The 21788-nt window shown below is 39.9% G+C and overlaps 1 protein-coding gene across 2 annotated transcripts in view; it reads right to left on the minus strand.

Annotated features, from left to right (window-relative positions):
* Positions 1 to 21788, minus strand: part of adgrd2 (adhesion G protein-coupled receptor D2) — a 57474-nt gene that overhangs the window by 19358 nt on the left and 16328 nt on the right. For both annotated transcript variants that reach the window (XM_026186752.1, XM_026186751.1), the window contains exons 9-19: positions 19256 to 19390; positions 19024 to 19132; positions 11497 to 11602; positions 11354 to 11409; positions 11079 to 11205; positions 10823 to 10926; positions 10491 to 10593; positions 6785 to 6938; positions 3930 to 4063; positions 2490 to 2605; positions 450 to 570 (exon numbers count right to left, since the gene is read on the minus strand). In XM_026186752.1, the coding sequence (XP_026042537.1) occupies positions 450 to 570; positions 2490 to 2605; positions 3930 to 4063; positions 6785 to 6938; positions 10491 to 10593; positions 10823 to 10926; positions 11079 to 11205; positions 11354 to 11409; positions 11497 to 11602; positions 19024 to 19132; positions 19256 to 19390 (1265 nt within the window). The remainder of the gene's footprint in view (positions 1 to 449; positions 571 to 2489; positions 2606 to 3929; positions 4064 to 6784; positions 6939 to 10490; positions 10594 to 10822; positions 10927 to 11078; positions 11206 to 11353; positions 11410 to 11496; positions 11603 to 19023; positions 19133 to 19255; positions 19391 to 21788) is intronic.

Below are 21788 nucleotides of genomic sequence, written 5' to 3' on the forward strand. Positions count from 1 at the left end.
TGTGCACGTCATAAAGCCAGAAGTGTGGCTTTTGGCATCAAAAGTCTAAATGAATGATGTAATTTGAATTCTCCTCTCTGAGTAAATGAAGAAGAAAGATTATATATCACATCGACACATTGTCTAAATCAGGGCTGCCCAATCCCAGTCCTCGAGAGCTACTATCCTGCAGCTTTTAGATGCATCCCTACTCCAACACAGCTGAATCAAATGAATGGCTTGTTATCAGGCCTTTGCCAAACACGATGGCATGCTGAAGAGGTAATCAAACCATTTGATTCAGCTGTGTTGGAGTAGGGATGCATCTAAAAGCTGCAGGATAGTAGCTCTCGAGGACTGGGATTGGGCAGCCCTGGTCTAAATGAACACAATTCAGCTGCTGTTTTGTTTCCTTTTGCAAGTAACCACTAATATTACAGCAATATGCAAAGAGCTGGGGCTTTGCTTACCTGGAAGGAGTTGAGAGCAATGAAAATATAGGCAACTACCACAGACAGATGGACAAGCACGCCACACAGCCAGGTCAGACCCAGGACAGGCAGCAGGATCAGAACTGGACGGGTCACAGCCCTGCAAGCACACATGTACATGAAACATCCATGAACACCGGGTGTGTGCAAAGATGAGCTCGAGGTCTCACACCTATGAAAGAAAATTCACCTTGTGTTGATTCCTGAGTACTTTTCTTTCTCTTTGTTAACCCTGTTATAAAACTTGAGGACAGACAGAAGGAACAAGCAGAGCGGAGTTTTCAAGTTATTTTGATGACATTTTCTTCTCAGATATTTCCTCCTTGAATTCTCATCAAAGATCTCTCCATAGCTAAAGATTTTACCGCCTACCACAGTCATGCTCCTGTTCCTTTGCAATCTTTCTTTCAATGATCCCGGTGCTTATACGGCCAATAACCATTTCATGGGGCAAGGCAGAAGAGGTTGCCTTTGTTCAAACCACTATTGTTGTCACACTGCTGCACCTGGGTAGAGAGATTGAGTTTTCAGACTACACTGTGTCTGCAAGGACAAAGCCAACACTCTCTTCCCTTTTATTTTTGAAAGTCGTTTTCCCTCTAATCTCTTCAATTGACGTAACACTGGCACAGACTTTTAGTCTGTTTGTGAGGGAACGAAGAGACAGCGAGAGCGAGAGGGGGAAACAGCTTTGGGCTGAGATAAAAAGGAAGAGAGCTGCTTGATGCTGGGTTGAAGCATTTTGTTTACCTGAATCTGAAATTATCATCAGGTAAAATATGTGAGATCCCAGTTTCTCCTTCAGACAGCAAGACTTTCTAATTGTAATATTTTGACCTGTGCATTATCCTCTGACAAGCACATTACTGAAGAATGCCCACACATTCTACATATAAAATATCTACAGGTACATGTAGATGTGCATTAAATAATAATTTCTTCCCTACCTGTAATGATTTTAACATCTTAACCACTTTTTAAAGAATATCTGCTTAATTGGAAGCAGAAAACTAACATTTATAGGATGTAATGGGAAATATATTTGCACGGTTTAAAAAAGTAACGTTTATTTGGGCCTAAAACAAAAGACACACCTTAAACCGGTCGATGATGAAAGAGTGGATATTAAGGGGGTAAACATCAAATGGTTTGGATTCATTTTGTCCAGAAAATGAAAACTCGACTGTGTCTGAAATAATATTTACGTAAAAAACAACAAAAACTCACCACAGATCTGCATTTTAACAGGAAAAGAAAAAAGCATATCGTAGCAGAGCTACTAAGTTTAACTGTAGCACTGCAACAGAACTGGGTGGAAGTCGTGTTTGCTGCTCAGCATTTGGAAGACTAATACATTTTTACATGTATGTAATTAACAGTTAGTGTAGCAGGACAACAACACTTTGTTGTTTCTGCCACAACTTTAAGGGCAACAATGACTGTTACATAAAACGAACAAACACCGTACTGTACGACATCTACAGAGAGCGTTTGGCTGTCCTCTTCCTCTGTGCCTCTTCCAATCCTGGTGGGGAACTCATTTTTTCAGGTATCCTAATTTTAAGAGGACTTGATAGGAACAGAAATGCTAAATAGGAGAAGGGAACAATCCGGTCCTTTAATGTGAGGAGAAATTCTAAAGAAAAGTGCTTTAAAGAATAACAGTTGTAGCAAAGTTGTAGCAACCGCACGCACACACACGCACGCACGCACGCACGCACGCACGCACGCACGCACACACACACACACACACACAGAAACAATTGTGCAGGGCCCAGGTGTTAAGCTGATAAGCACTTACAACTCCCACAGTAAACTCCCCGTCTCTCACACTGTCTCTATTCATCATGGGTTGCTCAACCAAAAAGAAAATAGCAAGCTTGTGTGTATCTGTGTGAAGAGAGAGAGAGGCAGAGCGAGTTTGGCCAGACAACAGAAGAAAAAAAATCGTAGGAGAGCACAGAAAAAGCAGGAGGAGAGGGAGTGACAGAGAGTGCTACAAACTTTATTGTATCTCACCAGGTAAGGTCATAGGTTTGCATCTTTGATGCTGAGCTTGGACTGAGCATCTTAGCACGGCGACGAGCGCTGGAAACAGTCACCATGACAACCCGACACAGCACAACCGCATTGACCTGCAGGCAGAGGACAACAGCATCAACACGGCCTCCGGCAAACACAAGACGTGCCACTGCAGAACCACTTGGCCTCCAGCTCACATGAGGAGGAGGGAGATGTTCCCCTTCTGCTCAGGCTGCAGGAAATCAAATCACAGCAAACAGCATTCAGTGAATGCAGTGTACGTGATTTCAGTTTGCACAGCTCCTCGCCTCTGTCAGGTGGAGGGAACAGAATATACAAATTAAGGAAACACTCACTGTTATGATTCTGCAACAAATCCAGAATGACCTGATACTCTCATTAAGACATCCAGGTATTTGTTTATATATTTGTATTTCTATTAGTAAAATTTACCGTATGAATAGGCAAACCAAATAAATGCATTTTGTCATAAAGCATTTTTAATAATCTTTTAAAAATATAAAATTTGCATTTTTTGCCCCCACATTTGAGTAGCAGGTTCTTTGCAGCTCCTTGTTGATGCATTGTGATGTCATTTTTGTCTACTCTCCAGTTTGTGTTTGGTTTGGTGACTCTGTGTTTCCCTCCCTGAGCCTGGATCTGTTGAAGTCTTCCCATTAAAAGCGGGTTCTTCCTTCCCACTGTCTCATAGGGAATCATTTGATCTTTTGGATGATAATATTCTCCTCTAATATTGCGGTGTTTTAACCTTATAAAATGAAGTGATTGAAAAGAATGGGAACTTATATGTAACACATTTAAATATTCTTAAAAAACATAAAAAACACCACACAAACAGACACATAAGACAAAGTGTAAAGTCTCTTCATCAGGATATAAGTGGCTACAAATAAAAATGTTATTTTTTGTAAACTTTCTTTTCAATCTCACATCACTTGAACCTTCTACTGTTAAAAACGACTCTGTTAGTAACAATAGATGATCTCTAATTTTTTAGTATAAGGATAGTTACTTATGTGGTTACTGTTGGCTTAATTATGGCAACAGCATTCTGTCAGATTATGTCTAAGATTTATTACATCATGGTGATGGTGGTGGTCAGAGGGCCCGGTGGCGCCAGTGTCCGGCAGCCTCGCCTCTGTCAGTGCACCCCAGGGTGGCTGTGGCTACAATGTAGCTGCCATCACCAGTGTGTGAATGTGTGTGTGAATGGGTGGATGACTGAATGTAGTGTGAAGCGCTTTGGGGTCCTTAAGGACTAGAAAAGCGCTATACAAATGCAGGCCATTTACCATCTATAAACTTTCATGAAATTTGGAACAAAATGTGCGACATGAAATTTTGTTTGCTTGGCCAATAAAGATACTGAATAGAATGAAAATCAGCGACAGATACAGCAAAAATAAGATTACATACTGTCAAGACAAATATCACAGGTCCCACAAAGGCCCAGATTGTATCGGTCTTCACATTGAGCCAGCAATGATCGTCTGCTTTGTATTTGTCCATGGATATCACCAGGGTTACCCCAACAACCAGAACAGGCACACCTGAAAACAGTTTAATAACAGAACAACTGCATATCAAATAATACTATGAGTTATAGTTATAGTTCTATATTTTTACTTCATTTACAGTTTTTTGTGCTTATTAAATTGGTTTTGGGATTTTTGTCTCAGTTTGGTGTGGTATATTACATTATTAGTATGTTAGTGTTCGGTTTTTAAATACATCATTTTTATTATAATGTGTGCATTTTTCAAGGAAATTTTATAAGAAGTTATAAAAGACACAACAGATGTCACGTCTCATCCTCAATGTGCGCCAAGGCTCTCTCACGCCAGTTCTTCACACAAAGACCAAATCCAAAGATATTTCCTCTAATTTTAAATTATTTACTTTTGTAATTCCATAATATGAAAGTTTTGTTTCTAAAGTTCTGTTTTTACTTGTAGTTTTTAGTTTATCGTGCTGAACTATACCAGCCTTGCTGTGCTGGTGTCACAGAGGCGACACGTTTAAAGACGTTGCTTCAACAGAGGAGCGCTATGAAGCCTGTCCCACTGAATGTCTCCTCTGAAGGGTAACTCTGCACATCTGCATGGAGAGATGAGAGGAACACCTGAAAACTGTTTGTGCTTCACTTCTCATCATATGACAAAACACGCAGACTCACAGATGGATCTGGGAAGTTTGAAAGTCAGGTGCAGGAAACTTGTTTTGTTTGGTTTGTTTGCTATTTAGTAGGAATCATGTCTAGAATATAAAAGAGTTCATCTGCAGTTTGACTGATTAACTACTGTAAGCATGTGTAACATGTGGCTTTAGACAACATCAGGGCTCGCCATCATTCTGCTTCTGCACATCTTTCACAGTTTCACTGGCCACCAGTACCAGCTGAGCCAAGCTACAGATCAAAACACAGTTTGGTTGTTGGATGACTTCTGTGCCGTAGTGGTATCTAGTGACAGCAGACATGAGCACATGTTTGAAAGGAATGAAAGTTGGACAAAGAAACATAAGCAGAACTACTTAGTGGCCACTATGTGCTACAGTGACGTCTACATTTTACACTTTTAATGTAGCAGCATCTTCTCTAGACTCAAAGTAAAGCTAGTTAACTCAGTCTTCTTCCCAATCATTGTCTTATTCTTGTAGCAGCTGAACTACGTAATGTAGCTTTAAAAGTGACCTTGTCAGGGATTTGTGAACGCACAGAAACAATAAACGTGTACTCTCTCTGTGGTTAGATTATCTGTATCCTTTGAGGAACCACTTTATAGACAGAATAATTTGACACTGTTGTTAAAGCAGCTGTACCTATTTTTGTTGTTAATACAAATTTCGTCAAAATGTCATTCAGACTGCTGAAAGACTGTGACGGACTTTGCAGTTATTACATTTAAATAATGCACAAATAGCCCAAAAGGTGAGTTTGTAAGGAGAGCCAACCAAACCAAAACTAACTGTCTGTTTAACATACACGACCATTCTTGTTGTATTTATGCTGCTAAATGTTGTTTATGCTACACTGAGCCCACTCAACAAAGTGAACACTTTACTATCATTAAGGCCACTTTGGTGAATATTAGTGATGTGCACAAAAGCATCGGCTCTTTGTATTAACTGTCTTCCCACATCCATCACACACAGCATCACTTCTATGCTGAACGTAAACGCAGCTATGATCTGTGAACAAGTCAAGACTGTGTGTTTTGTGCTCTAATGTTTTGTGACTCGGGTTTCTCATTGACTCCCACTCTTGCGGAGGCGTAGCACGCACATGAATGAGAGGCGGGAGGCGATTGTAGTTCCTATTAACAGGGTGTTTCCGACTATCCCGCTAATTGCAGAGTTTACTTTTGTCTGGATGTCATATTTACGATTAAAAACAAATTTAATCAAGATAGATATTTACATTTTCATATAGGAATTGATCCTGAAACATGAAACGCTGGTAATGGAAGTATAAATATTTCAGGATTGCGTCACTACCCCTCAGTCAGTGAGTGAGACGAGGACAGCGGTGAGGAGGAGAGTGCGAGTGCATCGCAGAAACACATACATATAACTGACAGCAGCAAATGAAGCAGCATCTGGCTGCAGTTTAAAGAAGCAGATACTAAGAGGAGAAATCACATCAGCCCATCCAAGCTGAGGCTTCTGAGTTTTCTGAATGTCAGCCTGCACTGAGGACAGACTGCTGAGTTTGTTCTGCTTCTGTTCAGTGGATTTGTAAGAATCCTGCTTTTGAAACAGAACAAATACACTAAATTAGGCAATTATAAGGCTTCTCATAAAAACGCTAAATGCAAAAGGGTTTATCAACACACAAAGCATTCATATTTGCCAAATAAAGCTAAAATATGAGGCTACAGATGATAACAAATTAAGAGCCATTTGGGAGCCAAAAGAGCCGGCTCTTCTTTGGGAGCCGTGCCACAAGAGCCAGCTCTCTGAAAAGAGCCAAACTTCCCATAACTAGTAAATATTTGAAGATTTGGGAAGATGAAGAGTCTTTCTGCCATTATCAGGAGTTTATTTGAGAATTAACTGTTATAAAGTTTTGTGATATTGTAAAGTTGATTTGAAAAGATTTTATTTAAAGATGATGAAATGGAATTAATCCTTGTTGGACTTGTTGCCACTCACTCAATGGCGACACTCTGAGTTTCTAATCTGATATTAAGTTTTTAGAATGAATGTTTCTTTCTGAATGTCATAAACCAGACTGAAATTTGACAAGCTGCTTCAGTGAGATTAGAGTTTACCCCAGCCAATGGCATAGTAGACTTTCATCCTGCGGTCCTCGCTGATATTGACAGACACGACTTTACTCCACAGTAGCAAGCCCTCCACCAGCATCCAGGAAAAAGAAGCCATGAATAAGAGATGAAGTAGTGCAGTCACCAGGAAGCATGCTGTCTGCAGGATTTAAGGAATACAAAAGCAAAGGTGAGCTGTGGGCTGAGCTGCATTGTTAATTACCTCCCTGAATCATGGATGAAAACGATTTTGTTGGTCATGGCTTTGCAGATTTTCATAAAACATAGCCATTAATTACTGGTTAATGGTTATACTTAAAAATTGTGCTAATGACACATGGCTGTATATTTCTGCTATGCTCACAGACTACTCACAGCATGAAGTCATAACATGCACTTATATCATTTACTGCAGTGCACTTTCTCTGCTGAGTCACTGATCAGACTATAAATAGATCCAGGCAGATCCAGGTAGTAATCAACTGGCCCGCACATATGATTAGCCAGGGGCGGAGCGGGGGTGTGGCTTAATGGGCTTAAGCCCGGGTTGTTTTGTCAGAAGCCCGGGGTCTTTTGGAGTGTAATTTTTTCATAGTTAGATGCCTGGCTGACAACTGTATAAAACAAAAACTACACACAATATTCGAAGCACATAGTGCACACTGTGGGAATTTACGACTGTGCGTGAATCCCCCCTGATATTGGTATGATCCGAGCTCAGACAGACTGAGCGAGGGGGCGGGGCAGCTGCTGCCTGCGAGTGCCCTGTTGGAGAAACGCAGCCAGGCAGACAGAGGAGAACTGAAGTTCGACCAGGTACCAAAGCAAATCATTTGTACTGTACAAATAATGTAAATATGACGGTGAATCACGAAAGATTGATATCAAACTGATCACTTGACCCATATTACGTTACTCGCTCTTCAAGTGAATCAACAAATGGCGAAATGAAAAGCCGAACAACAACAAAGCTGTTTCTTTAGAGAGTCTCAGCTTACATGTGTTTATTTCATATTTTCAGTTGTTTCCCTCCACGGCTAAACAAAGCGTTTCAGTAATGCACTGATATACAAGAATGGACATTAGAGGCTTCTTTCAAAGAAAAACTCAGGTAGATGTTATTTTATATATTATGCTTTGTATGTTGTTCAGTATATTTCTATGCAAAACAAGAGGAACTTCAACACACAGCAGTATATTCACAGTTGAAACCAGATATTTACACTTTATGGAAAACACAAGAACAGTTTTTTTACTGTACAACATCAATTTAAAGTAAACTTGTTTTGTTTTAGATAAATAAATATTGAAATATCTTTCGAATTAGTTAAATGTCAGAATAAAGAGAGACAGAGCTTCTGTTTTTATCACTTTCAAATTTAGGAGTACATGTACACTAAGTTTATTGTTAATTAATAAGAAACTCCAGACGATTCCATTCTGAGCTGAAGAAGCTTCTGATTGGTTCGTAGAGTCCATGTGAGTAAACTGGTGGCACAGCTGTGGATGCATATAAGGCAAAACACAGAGCCTGTTTCTGTGACATGGGAACATCAAGAGATGTCAACAAAACACCAGGAAGAGAACTGTGGAGCTCCATAAGTGTGGCTCAGAATAAAGTTAACAAACATGTTTTTTATATTTATCAATCTAAAAAAATAAACATTTAGTCTGATTTGATGTTACAATTAAAAAAGTGTTTTTATCTGAAGAGTAAATATCTGGTTTCAACTGTATATTTAATGATTTTCAGCACAAAGAGGGAGAGAGGAACAGAGATGAACAAGAGCAGGTGAGACTCACATGTTAGTCAAATGGTTGTTTACCAGAAGTATCACCGTATCACAGGTCCTCATGTATCTCGTACCTAGTGTTTCTTTTTAGGTTTACTATTTTTCAAATTCTATATTTATTAAGTTCTGCAGGCTTGTTTGCACAACAAGACTAAATAATTATATAAACTTTTCTCAATCTAAATATTGTACTTTGGTAGAATTAAAAAATAAGTGTAGTGCAGGTCTATGATGATTTTTAGTGCTGCTATCATCTAGTTCTGATTCTGGTTCTGTCTTGGTTAAGTCCTCAGTAGTCCTGATTTTGAACTGTTGTAGTCCTGTTTTAATTCCGGATCAGTTAGCTGTGTTTTTACTCACAGACCCGACTCTTGGAACGTCAGACCCGATGCCCTTTTCTGTCAGTTCTTGCCCTTGGATGCCTCTGCAGAGGAGACCACTATATTATCGCCGCCTGTATCGCTGGATTTCTGATGTGGGAGAGCGAGTCCCAGGTTCCCTGATCCAGGTAACGACCCATCCTCAGTTTGATCCCAGGTCATCCATTGGTGGCATGCGGCCAGGTTCACGTGCTATCCAGACTTGGACTGCATGATAATTTTCCTGCAATGTTTGTTTTGGTGGCCTTCCCTCAAAAAGGATGACCGGGAGTATGTGTCAGCTTGTCAGGCGTGTGTCCAAAGTAAGGCTTCCAGTTCCATGCCCGCAGGATTCCTCTGGGGGCATTGGACCCACATGTCTCTGGACTTCATCACCGCCCTTCCTCCTTCAGCAGGTAACATAATTATCCTCACTACTGTTGACCACTTTTCTAAACAACCCATTTTATCACCCAAAGTGCCATCCGCACTGGAGATGGCCCAGCTAATGACTGATGATGGGCTCCAGCTGCATCGTGTCAGACTGTGGCTCTCACTTTGCCTCACAGGTGAGGAAAGAGTTCTGCTCCATTCTGGGAGCCCAGATTTCACCCAGAGACTAATGGTCAGGTGCAGAGGACAAATCAGGAGCTGCAGGCCTCTCTTCAATACACCTGGAGTTCCCAGGTGGAACTCCAGGTTGGCCTGGGTCGAGTATGCGCATAACTCCCTGACATCCTCAGCGACTGGGCTCCCGCTATTGATAGGCTATCAGTGATTCTTGTTGCCCTCTGTGGAAGGTGAGTGTTTGGTACCACCTGTTTAACACCATCTCGGCAGGTGTTGGCAACTCAGGAGGGCGACACAAACAGCCCTGCTCTGGACGAAAGAGCAGAATAAACAATGTGCGCATCGCGGTAGGACACTTGAACCGCGTTACTCACCTGGTCAAAAGGTTTGGCTTTCCAGCAAGCGTTTTAGGTACAGACTGAATCCCGCAAACTCTCTCCTAATTACATCGGAACATTTGAGATCGACTTTCTAATTAACCCTGTCACAGTTTGTTTGTTTGCAACATGTGCATCCATGTTCCACGTCTCTCAGCTCAAGCCCACCGTTTCCAGCCACTGTAAATAAGTTCACCAAACTTCATTCTGAGTCCGCGATTGAGTCTTTTAGACTCTGACATAAAAGGAATACAAACTGAAACATAACCACATGACAAACATCATTTTATTCATTTAAATATGAAATGTAGTGAAAAAAATCTTCGTTATTTGCATATTCTTCACACTTAAATGTTTCAGATAAAGCAATTATCAATAAACAATTAATAATAAATTATCAATTTATTAAGAGCAAAAAGCTTTTTACAAAATCCACATTCTGATAGCGTAGGATTAGGATCAACACTGATGCTGATATCGCTCTAAATGACCTATAAAAATTCAGATATTTTCCACTTGGGTGTCCAAACAGGATTTTTCTTTGTTTTTAAATGGGGGATATTCATTTTATTTTTAAAACACTTGATGTGTTCAATTATATGCAAAGACTCACCTCGTTTTCAGAAGCCCAACTGCTGCACATCAACAGCAGCTCAGCCACTCCCAGAGCAACTATAAGGTTCTTATGGACAGTTGTGCGGTCTGATTTAGGGACACTGTACAAACACACACACGCAAGGACACACAGTAAAAATATGTGAGCAAAGCTCTTACAGCAGTTCTCGGGATTAAAAAAGTTTTACTGCGATGCTGTTCACACATCTACAGAGCACAATGTTCTGCTTTTTTCCGCTCCATTTATTGATGGGAATCTAGCAGGGTTATATGAAATGCTTTTCACCCTTGATGCTTTACAGAGTGCACTCTGTGACGTTTGTGACTCACCCCACGGAGATGAAGAGGATGAAGGTGAAGAGGAGGCCACACAGAGACACTCCACAGCCAATGAACGTCAGCACCTGCAGAGCTTTTTCATTCTCTGGGCTCCTCTGACACAGTAACACACATTTACAGACACACACACACACACACACGCACACACACACAGAGCAAATGTTGTATTAATAGCTCATAGTGAAGATGAAAGCACAAATAAAATCCAGAGTACCACAGCCGTGACAGCTGAGTAGAGGAATATTACCTGGGCTTCATACACCTGCAGCAGTAATGCAAAGTTGGTGGTGTGGTTGCAGTAGCACACAGTATATCCATACTGCTTGGACACTATTTCACAGCCCTTGGTATTCCACCACCCACCAGCGTCTGGGCTAATAAGACACAATTTATTCAACAAACACAATTTACATATGTACATCCCCATTTTTGATTAAAAAATTACATTTATTCTGGTTTTATGGGGAATTTAAAGAAATTCAAAATACAAATCCTTAAAAAAAACCTGTAATTTTTACTTACGTTAGATTAAAATCCCAGAAGGCACACACGGGATCATACACAGTACCATCTGGATTCTGTATAGAACATATGAGAAATATGAATATAGTTATAAAAAATGGTAGACATGTACAGTTAGCAGAAAATAGAGAGATTTTGTTGACCTGTACTCTATGTTGGAGCTGGAAGCGAACTGCCATGCTAACTGGTTGGTCATCTCCCAGTACTGTGGTAGAAATGACTGAAGAACCCAAGATGGTGCCTAAATACCTGGTTTGGCACAAAAGATTGTGAATTCTCACAGTGAAAGCACACAAGGTAGAACCAAGTATAAAGAACAGGCACCAAAACCTTTTATCTGAAACAAATACTGATGAATCTTTGTACGTTTGTAAGGTCTTTACCTTACAAGATAAATCTACTGCTGTTGTGATTTGGTGCTGTACAAAAAAAAAAAACTGAATTAAATAACCTGAGGATGAAATTTCAACAGAACAGTATGTAGAAATGTTGGGCGATCGTGGCTCAAGATTTGGGAGTTCGCCTTGTAATCGGAAGGTTGCCGGTTTGAGCCCCGGCTCCGACAGCCATCTCTAGACCCAGCAGTCTTAGCTAATTATAGGCCAACCTTCCTTTCATATCAAACATCCTTGAAAGAGCAGTTGTCAAACAGCTAACAGATCATCTGCAGAGGCTTATTTGAAGAGTTTCAGTCAGGTTTCAGAGCTCAGCACAGCACAGAAACAGCTTTAGTGAAGGTTACAAATGATCTTCTTATGGCCTCTGACAGTGGACTCATCTCTGTGCTTGTCCTGCTAGACCTCAGTGCAGCGTTCGATACTGTCGACCATAATATCCTATTAGAGCGATTAGAACATGCTGTAGGTATTACAGGTACTGTGCTGCAGTGGTTTGTATCATATCTATCTAATAGACTCCAGTTTGTGCATGTAAATGGAGAGTCCTCTTCACACACTGAGGTTAATTATGGAGTTCCACAGGGTTCAGTGCTAGGACCAATTCTGTTTACATTATACATGCTTCCCTTAGGCAGCATCATTAGAAGACATAGCATACATTTACACTGCTATGCAGATGACACCCAGCTCTATCTGTCCATGAAGCCAGATAACACACACCAATGAGTTAAACTGCAGGAATGTCTTAAAGACATAAAGACCTGGATGGCCGCTAACTTTCTGCTTCTTAATTCAGATAAAACTGAGGTTATTGTACTCGGCCCTGAAAAGCTTAGAAATATGGTATCTAAGCAGATTCTTACTCTGGATGGCATTACCTTGGCCTCCAGTAACACTGTGAGGAACCCTGGAGTCATTTTTGACCAGGACATGTCCTTCAATGCACATATTAAACAAATATGTAAGACTGCGTTCTTCCATTTGTGCAACATCTCTAAAATTAGAAATATCCTGTCTCAGAGTGACGCTGAAAAACTAGTTCATGCATTTATTACTTCCAGGCTGGACGACTGTAATTCATTATTATCAGGATGTCCTAAAAACTCCCTGAAAAGCCTTCAGCTGATCCAAAATGCTGCAGCAAGAGTCCTGACAGGGACTAGAAAGAGAGAGCATATTTCTCCTGTTTTGGCTTCCTGTTAAATCCAGAATTCAAAATCCTGCTCCTCACATACAAGGTCTTAAATAATCAGGCCCCATCTTATCTTAATGACCTTGTAGTACCATATCACCCTATTAGAGCACTTCGCTCTCGCTCTGCAGGCCTACTTGTTGTTCCTAGAGTATTTAAAAGTAGAATGGGAGGCAGAGCCTTCAGTTTTCAGGCCCCTCTTCTGTGGAACCAGCTTCCAGTTTGGATTCAGGAGACAGACACTATCTCTACTTTCAAGATTAGGCTTCAAACTTTCCTTTTTGCTAAAGCATATAGTTAGGGCTGGACCAGGTGACCCTGAATCCTCCCTTAGTTATGCTGCAGTAGACGTAGGCTGCCGGGGGATTCCCATGATGCATTGAGTTTTTCCTTTCCAGTCACCTTTCTCACTCACTATGTATTAACAGACCTCTCTGCACTGAATCATATCTGTTATTAACCTCTGTCTCTCTTCCACAGCATGTCTTTTATCCTGTCTTCCTTCTCTCACCCCAACCGGTCGCAGCAGATGGCCCCGCCCCTCCCTGAGCCTGGTTCTGCTGGAGGTTTCTTCCTGTTAAAAGGGAGTTTTTCCTTCCCACTGTCGCCAAAGTGCTGCTCATAGGGGTCATATGATTGTTGGGTTTTTCTCTGTATCTATGAAGCGCCTTGAGGTGACTTTTGTTGTGATTTGGCGCTATATAAATAAAATTGAATTGAATTGAATTGAATTGACAGTCTCGGTTGTTGTGTCCTTGGGCAAGACACTTCACCCGTTGCCTACTGGTGGTGGTCAGAGGGCCCAGTGGCGCCAGTGTCCGGCAGCCTCGCCTCTGTCAGTGCGCCCCAGGGCAGCTGTGGCTACAATGTAGCTGCCATCACCAGTGTGTGAATGTGTGTGTGAATGGGTGGATGTGTAAAGCGCTTTGGGGTCCTTAGTGACTAAGTAAAGCGCTATACAAATACAGACCATTTACCATTTAGAAATGCTGCCATGTTCTGTCAGTTACTCTGGGAATGTTACTGTTGAAATGCTTCTGAATGCAGCGCATTTTTAAAATAAAAGTGTATTATATATTATTATACAGATTATTTCATATAGATTTTCTGCTATTTTGCAATGCATTCAAGCAGATAAGGACTCTTTTTTTGGAGCCTTTTCTGGTCTTGTTAACTATAAAGAGAGAGCTACACCTTTTAATATGATGTTTTTTCTGTTTTTGACTATCATGACTATTTACATTTTAGATTCTAACTGAAGGCATCAAAACTATGAATGAACACATATGTATGTATTAAACAAAAAGTGTGAAATAACATGAAAAAACATGTTTTATATTTTAGATTCTTCAAAATAGCCGCCCTGTTGCTTTGACTACTGCTTTGCACGCTCTTGGCATTCTCTCGATGAGCTTCATGAGGTCGTCACCTGAAATGGTTTCCAACAGTCTTGAAGGAGTTCCCAGAGATGCTGAGCACCTGTTGGCCCTTTTGCCTTCACTCTGCAGTCCATCTCATCCCAAACCATCTCCACTGGAATTAGGTCTGGTGACGGGAGGCCAGGCTATGTGGCGCAGCACTCCATCACTCTTCTTCTTGGTCAGGATGCTGTGGTAGCTATGATGGTTCAGTGTGCCTTCAATGTTGAAGGCACAGTGTGTCAACAGTGTCACCAGCAAAGCACCATCATAATAACATTCCTCCTCCTCCATGCTTCATGATGGGAGCCATGCATGTAGAGATCATCCATTTCCCCGTTTCTGTGTCACACAGGTGGAACCAAAGAGCTCAAATTTGGACTCATCAGACCAAAGCACAGATGTCCACAGGTCTAATATCCATTTCTTGTGTTTCTTGGCCCAAACAAATCTCTTCTACTTGTTGCTTTTCCTTAGTCGTGGTTTCTCAGCAGCTATTTGACCATAAAGGCCTGATTCACACAGTCTGCTCTGAACAGCTGATGTAGAGATGTGTCTGCTACTGGAACTCTGTGTGGCATTAATCTGAGGTGCCGTTAACTTGTGATTTCTGAGGCTGGTGACTCGGAAGAACGTATCCTCAGCAGCAGAGGGACTCTGGGTCTTCCTTTCCTGCAGCGGTCCTCATGTGAGCCAGTTTTGTCATAGTGCTTGATGGTTTTTGCGACTGCACTTGGGGACATATTCAAAGTTTTAGCAATTTTTCGACTCACTGACCTTCAGTTGTTAAAGTGATGATGGACTGTCCTTTTTTTACGTAGCTGATTGGTTCTTGCCATAATATGAATTCTAACAGTTGTCAAATACAACACAACTGATGGTCCCAGCTCCATTAAGAAGGCAACAACTAAACCCTCACAAGGCACACCTGTGAAGTGAAATCGAGTTCAGGTGACTACGTCATGAAGCTCACTGAGAGAAGGCCAAGGGTTTGTACCGCTGTCAACAAAGCAAAGGGCAGCTACTTTCAGAAATCTAAAATATAAGACATATTTAGAGTTATTCATCAATTGTTTCTTTGCTACATAATTCCATATATCTTGCTTCATATAGTTGATGTCTTTGGTATGTATCTACAATGTAGAAAGTAATACAAATAAAGAAAAAACAATAAATGAGAAAATATAGCAGATCCCGGGAATAACATCGGAGATCTCTGTCCAGAAGAGCGCAGTCCTGGGAACAGCTAAGATACTGCGCAGGACCCTCAAGCTCCCAGGCCTCTGGTAGAGGACCCGAGCTTGAAGGATAAACCGCTCGCAGGGGCGTGCTGGGTGTTTTTTTTTTTTTTGTATATATATATATATATATATATATATATATATATATATATATATATATATCCTCAGATACTCAACTAATCAAAGTGATGTCATGACAAAAATGAATGACCAACAAAACATTTTTTCTCCTTCATTTCTGTCAAACACAGCTGTATGAGACGTTTCTCGCGGTTAGTATCATGGTTGCTAGGCAACCTGAACAGCGCTACGTAGGCTAGACCGTCCCATTTCACAAGCCTCTCACTTCCGCACTTCTCGTACTTATAGTACGCACCGTACGTAGTACGCGTAGTGCGCGTACTTCAAGCGTGCAGACCCTGAATTGGGACACAGCCAGAGACTAAATACACATAAGAGATGATCAAGGGAAGTGGAAACACATGAGGGGGAACAGCTGATACACATGAACCTAATGACAGGACAGGGAAAGTGAAACTACATACACTGACATTAGACACAGACTTTCAAAGTAAAACAGGAAACATGGGGATTAGACGTGACCTGAACTGAACATAACCACACACACATGACACATGACAGGTAGACGCATGAACCAGGAGGAGATGACATAAACAACTAAGAAACAAAGGACTGAACTGCAACCTTGAAATTAACTAGATGAACTAAACTAGGGCACAAATGAATACCAAAATATATAAAAACTCAAACACTGGACCCAGCCCATGACAAAAAATGAATGTACTCCCTAAACTTTTTGGAATGTAAAGTATCACACAGATTTTCTCCATGAAGTTATTATTGTACTTAACACATGTGAGTAATAAGCGTCAAACTAAGAGTGAATTGCTTATGAGAGTGAGCCTACTGGACAGTTTCAACTACGCCTTTTTCTTTGTAACTCAACTTCAAAAGCCAGGATTCTGGGGTTGCCTCAGTACTGTTAATGCTGAGTCCGTGTTTTGAGGGTACCATTCAATAAAACTTGATGTTGAGCCATCTGTTTGTTTAAAAATTACTGAAATCATTGATCTGAATTCACATTTTTACCCAAATTTGAGCCAGCACACCGGGCTTCTCTGAGAAGTCAGAAATTAATCACCTTTATTATAAAATAGTAGATTTGACTAGAACATAATTGTTCAGTATTTAGCACGTTGCTTCAGAGAAAGGAGGCTATCTGATTGAATTGCCCGGTCAGCTGGGACCTCTCTGCATGGAGTTTGCATCTCCCTGTGCCTGTGTGGGTTCATATGCGTGTTAGGTTAATTGCTGATTCTAAATTGGCTATGGATGTGAGGTATATAAATTTCAAAGAAAACAGCAAGTTGACTGTTATTCTAAACCATTCTGAGTCATCATTAATTTGTTGTCTCCTCCTGCAGAGTAGTTCACCCGCCGTGTCTTCGTGCAACGCAGAAACAGTAAATGGATGGTCTCTACATGCATGGTTTCCATCATGAAGGATGGAGGAGGAGGATTGTTGTTATGATGTTATGAACACACACTGAGCCAGCATGGCTAACACAAAATCTTGCAGCAACATGCCATCCTGGTTTGCGTTTAGTTGGACCATCATTTATTTTTGAAAAGGTCAGTGACCCCAAACAGGCCGTGTACGTGTTATTTGACCAAGAATCAAATTTGAGTCCTTCAAGACTTTTGGAAAACATTACAGATGACGACCTCATGAAGCTCATCAAGAATGTCAATGTGTGTGTGTGTGTGTGTGTGTGTGCATGTTCTCTCTATTTTTATATTATAATAATAAATGAACCAGTGTTTTAATATTATTTTAATCAAACTTGAATCAAGATAAATGGTGTACTTTTGTAAGGGATGTAATTATTTTTACATCTGTGTACAGTGTGAAATTCTTAAAATAAAAAAATAGGTTATAAGGTGAAAAAAACTTGATGCAGTCTAGCAATACATTTTTTATATAATAATGTAATACCAGCCAGGTTTTCTTTTTTCAACTAGAGCATTAAAATGTCTATAGCACACTGGATTAGTGTATCCTGTATCACTTTGAAATTCCTTGATGTCTTGGTTCCCAACATTAAAAAAGTATTTGGTGTATTATTAAAACAGGAAAATAGTCATTTACAACCTCAGCAAAAAGCTAACTGACTAAGCTATAACCATTTCTGTACTGAAATAAACAGAGAAATTTTACAATGCACAAGTTCACTGGTTTCTCCAGCTTCTCACTCTGAAGCCAATAACTGTATCTTTAGTTTTCATGAAAAAGTTTACATAAATATACAGCTGTAATTTTTCATTTTGACAGATAAAGCTAAAACCTTGAGTAATAACTGATTGTAATTTGGTGGTTTTCAAGCATGGGAGGTGGAGATACTGTATACCTGTATACTGGTGTTGTGGGCAACATGGGGAAATGCCTCAACTACTAATAAGTCACAGGTTAGCTGACCTGCTGCTGCTGTTCTGAGCTTTACTTCTTTATTCAGCTGAATTGAAATTATACAGTTTATAAGCTGATATTTGATGAGCCACGATGGCTATTCTTCAGCTCCGAGTCAGTATAAAGCTTTCAAATCATTAAATTGGACTTTAGCAAGAATCATAATATTAAATGGTAAATGGTAAATGGCCTGTATTTATATAGCGCTTTACTAGTCCCTAAGGACCCCAAAGCGCTTTACATATCCAGTCATCCACCCGTTCACGCACACATTCACACACTGGTGATGGCAAGCTACATATATTAGATTGAAATCAAGAAGCAAGTCATGCTGAAATGCATCTAGGCCAGGCATTCTCATAGTGAAGAGTGCTGCGGCTCACTTAAAACCACAGTGTTTTAATGCTTTGATGTCATCAACAAAATATGTGGCATATTGTCTAAAGTCTTAGATTTTGTCTTAAATCTTCACACTAATCAAAATATAAGAGAAAGTAATGTATTTTCTTTGAAACTTTATCCAAAAATGATCAACAATACAGACTGTTGGCTATAAACAGCTAATGCAAGCCAGTGATATGCAGAGTGTTAAATGGGAATAAATGATCCAGGTGCTTATTGGGACAGTTGCTTTGAAACATGGTCTAAATTAACTGCAATTTCATTAAAAACTATATGCACCAAATACCCAGTCGAAATTCATCTAAAAGAATTATTTCAACAAATCAGGTTTTAAAGCCTTTTGCCCGGGAGTTACTTCTCTCACATAACTCCAGAATAATCCTCCATATAAACGTAAACATAAACTGCAGTGCTGTAAATTATATTGAAATTTTCATTTTATCAAATGTCAATGTTTGCTGAAAAGTCCCATCTTTTTACATCACAGTCACAACTTTATGGATAACACATGACAGTGGGTTAAACTTTTACCTTTGGCTGCCATCAGTGACGGTGGGCTCCATGGTGATGTTCTCCTCAGGATTGAAAAAAGGCCGCAGAGAGCCGTACCACATGTTGACCAGCGTGAGCTTATGGAAACCTGCACATGTGATAAAATACGATGGCAAAGGTTTGTCAGGTTGAACCAAGAAAAAGAACATGTTTTGTTTTTGCTTGCTTGAAGAGCAAGACAGGGAAGATGGTTTTTGTAGCAATCTCCAACCATTGTTATGGAGATCCTGCATCTTCTGATGTGGGACTGAAATACAGTCTAGGATGGTTGGCGTCTCTGTTTCAGGTCCACAGAAACTCGATCCTCTGAATACTTCCTGCAGCTTCTGCTGCTGCACCACCAATTCTACGAACAGGAGTAAAAAGGTTTAGATACATTATTCATCATTTTAATGCTTATAGTACATATTACAACTCGTGTTATATTCATTTAGTAACACACGTTTACACTTTTTCAGTAGCAGGTTTAAACCAAAGTCTCAAAACAATGACAATAATGTGATTTACAAAGACTGAAAACATCTTAGCAGAAAGCTAAGATACAGAGGTGGGAAGTAATGAAGTACAAATACTTTGTTACTGCATGTCAGCAGCACTTTCAGTTATCTGTACTTTACATGAATATTATTTTTTCTGACAACTTTTTACTTTTACTCCCAACATTTTTAACACAGATCTGTACTTTCTACTCCTTACATTTTCAAAGCAGGCCCGTTACTTCAGGCTCAGCAGTATCATTTATAGCGTTTATACTTAGCAGGTAAAACTGGGCCGAGTGCATGTGTCCATATGTTGTAGTCGAGCTTCTAGAGGAATAAACATGAGTAATGTTTCTACACAACGTAACATTTGTACACATTTTCACCCAGCCCAACAAACATCAGCAAACACACAAACTGTTTGTGTGCAGTTAATATCACATATAGTATAATCTTACAATAAAATATTAGTCATTCTCCCTGTGAATAATACGTTTTACTTTGAGTACATTTCAGAGACTGTACCTTTTCACTTTTACTTGAGTAAAGAAGTAGAATCAGTACTGCAACTTTTACTGGAGTATTTTTTAACTCAAGTATCTGTACTTCTACATAAATACAAAAATGTCTGTACCTTTGCCACCTCAGCAAGATAGAACATCTTCCGTAGCAACATTATTTCTATACTGCACCAAACCAGGACTTTAATCTAATAATAGACAGTTTCTTGTTGCAGAGGTGCTTCAAGCTTTATAAGTTTTACAATTTTGTATTTTTACATAACTCAAACATCATCAGAAATTTAAAAAAGTCCTGAAAGCAAATAAAACAAACCAGACAAAGAAATGAGACCAGAATATTAGATTGTAATTATTACATATCTGTGAGTGGGAGATCACATTTGCGGCCTTTTGCTTTTAGTATCAGTGACTTTCAGACTAAATATTATGTTATTATTAATGTTATTATTAGTGATAAGTTCAAACTAAAGATGTCACCCAGAAGCTACACAGTTGCCATTTTCCTAATAATTTTTCCACCAGAACTCTGAAGTGATAACAGGAAACTGAACACGACCTTGTGTTGTGAGGTTTTGTTGTCATGTAGTTTTGTCTCAGACTCTCTATAATTCAATTACAATTCAATTCAATTAATTACACAAACTCACAACAGTCACCTTGAGGTGCTTTATATTGTAAGGTAGACCCTACAATAATACACACAGGGAAAAACTGGGGGGGGGGGGGGGTCATATGATTGTTGGGTTGGGGGTCAGCTGCTTTATGGTGTGGGTAATAAAGTTCAGAGAATTTGTTAGTGACCATGTTTACATTTGGCTCAGTGAAGTTTGGACTTTACTCTCATATTTTATTTTTTATTTTCTCCATGTTTTATTTTTCAAGGCTAAGAGTGAGCATTGTTTACATGCTTATTGTTTTTCCATCGTGTTTTTTAATTGCTACGACCAATGCTGCATTCATGTGTTCATCCAGTCAGTATATATTAAAAAAATACTATGTTATTTTATCCCAAGACCCAGACCGCATGCAGTGTTTGTTATTGATTCTTTGGAATTGAACTGAATTGTATTCAGTCTGAGAGCATCTGAGTTTTGTTACTTATGTTTCTAGTTTTGGTTCTTGTTTGCTTTCATCTCTGTTCCATTTTTCATGTCCAGTCTGTCTTTGTCTCGTCTCTGTGTCCTGCCTCCATCTGTCTGATCTGTGCTTTGTCCTTTTTCTTCCCAGTCTGTCATGTCTCCATCACTGTTTATTCCCCAGTTGGTTAAATCAAATGAAGAATTGAATTTATTTCTTCTCCTCATATACAAGGTCTTGAATATTCATGTCCCATCACAACTTAAACACCTCACAGTACCTTATCGCCCCAACAGAGCACTTCCCCCTCAGACTGCATCCTATTTCTGGTTCCTGGGTTTTTAAAAGGAGAACAGGAAACAGCTGTCATGCCATCAGCTGTCAGGACCCCTGTCTTGTAGAACCAATTCCCAATCTGGATTCAGGAAACAGACCATCTTTCTACGTTTAAGATTAGGCTTTAAATTTTCCTTTAAAAAAAAAAAAAAAAAGCTTATAGTTATGCCTGGATCAGGTGACCTTGAATACATCCTTAGTGATGGTGCAATAAGCCTAGGCTGCTGTCGGCTTCCCATGATGCACCGAGTCTTTCTCCTTCACTCACCTCTTTTCACTACCTCTCTGTGTTTATCCACCACTTTGCATTCAATTGTTTGTTATAATTAAT

The sequence above is a fragment of the Astatotilapia calliptera genome, chromosome 12 (genome assembly GCF_900246225.1).
Source record: "Astatotilapia calliptera chromosome 12, fAstCal1.2, whole genome shotgun sequence".
NCBI lineage: Eukaryota > Metazoa > Chordata > Actinopteri > Cichliformes > Cichlidae > Astatotilapia > Astatotilapia calliptera.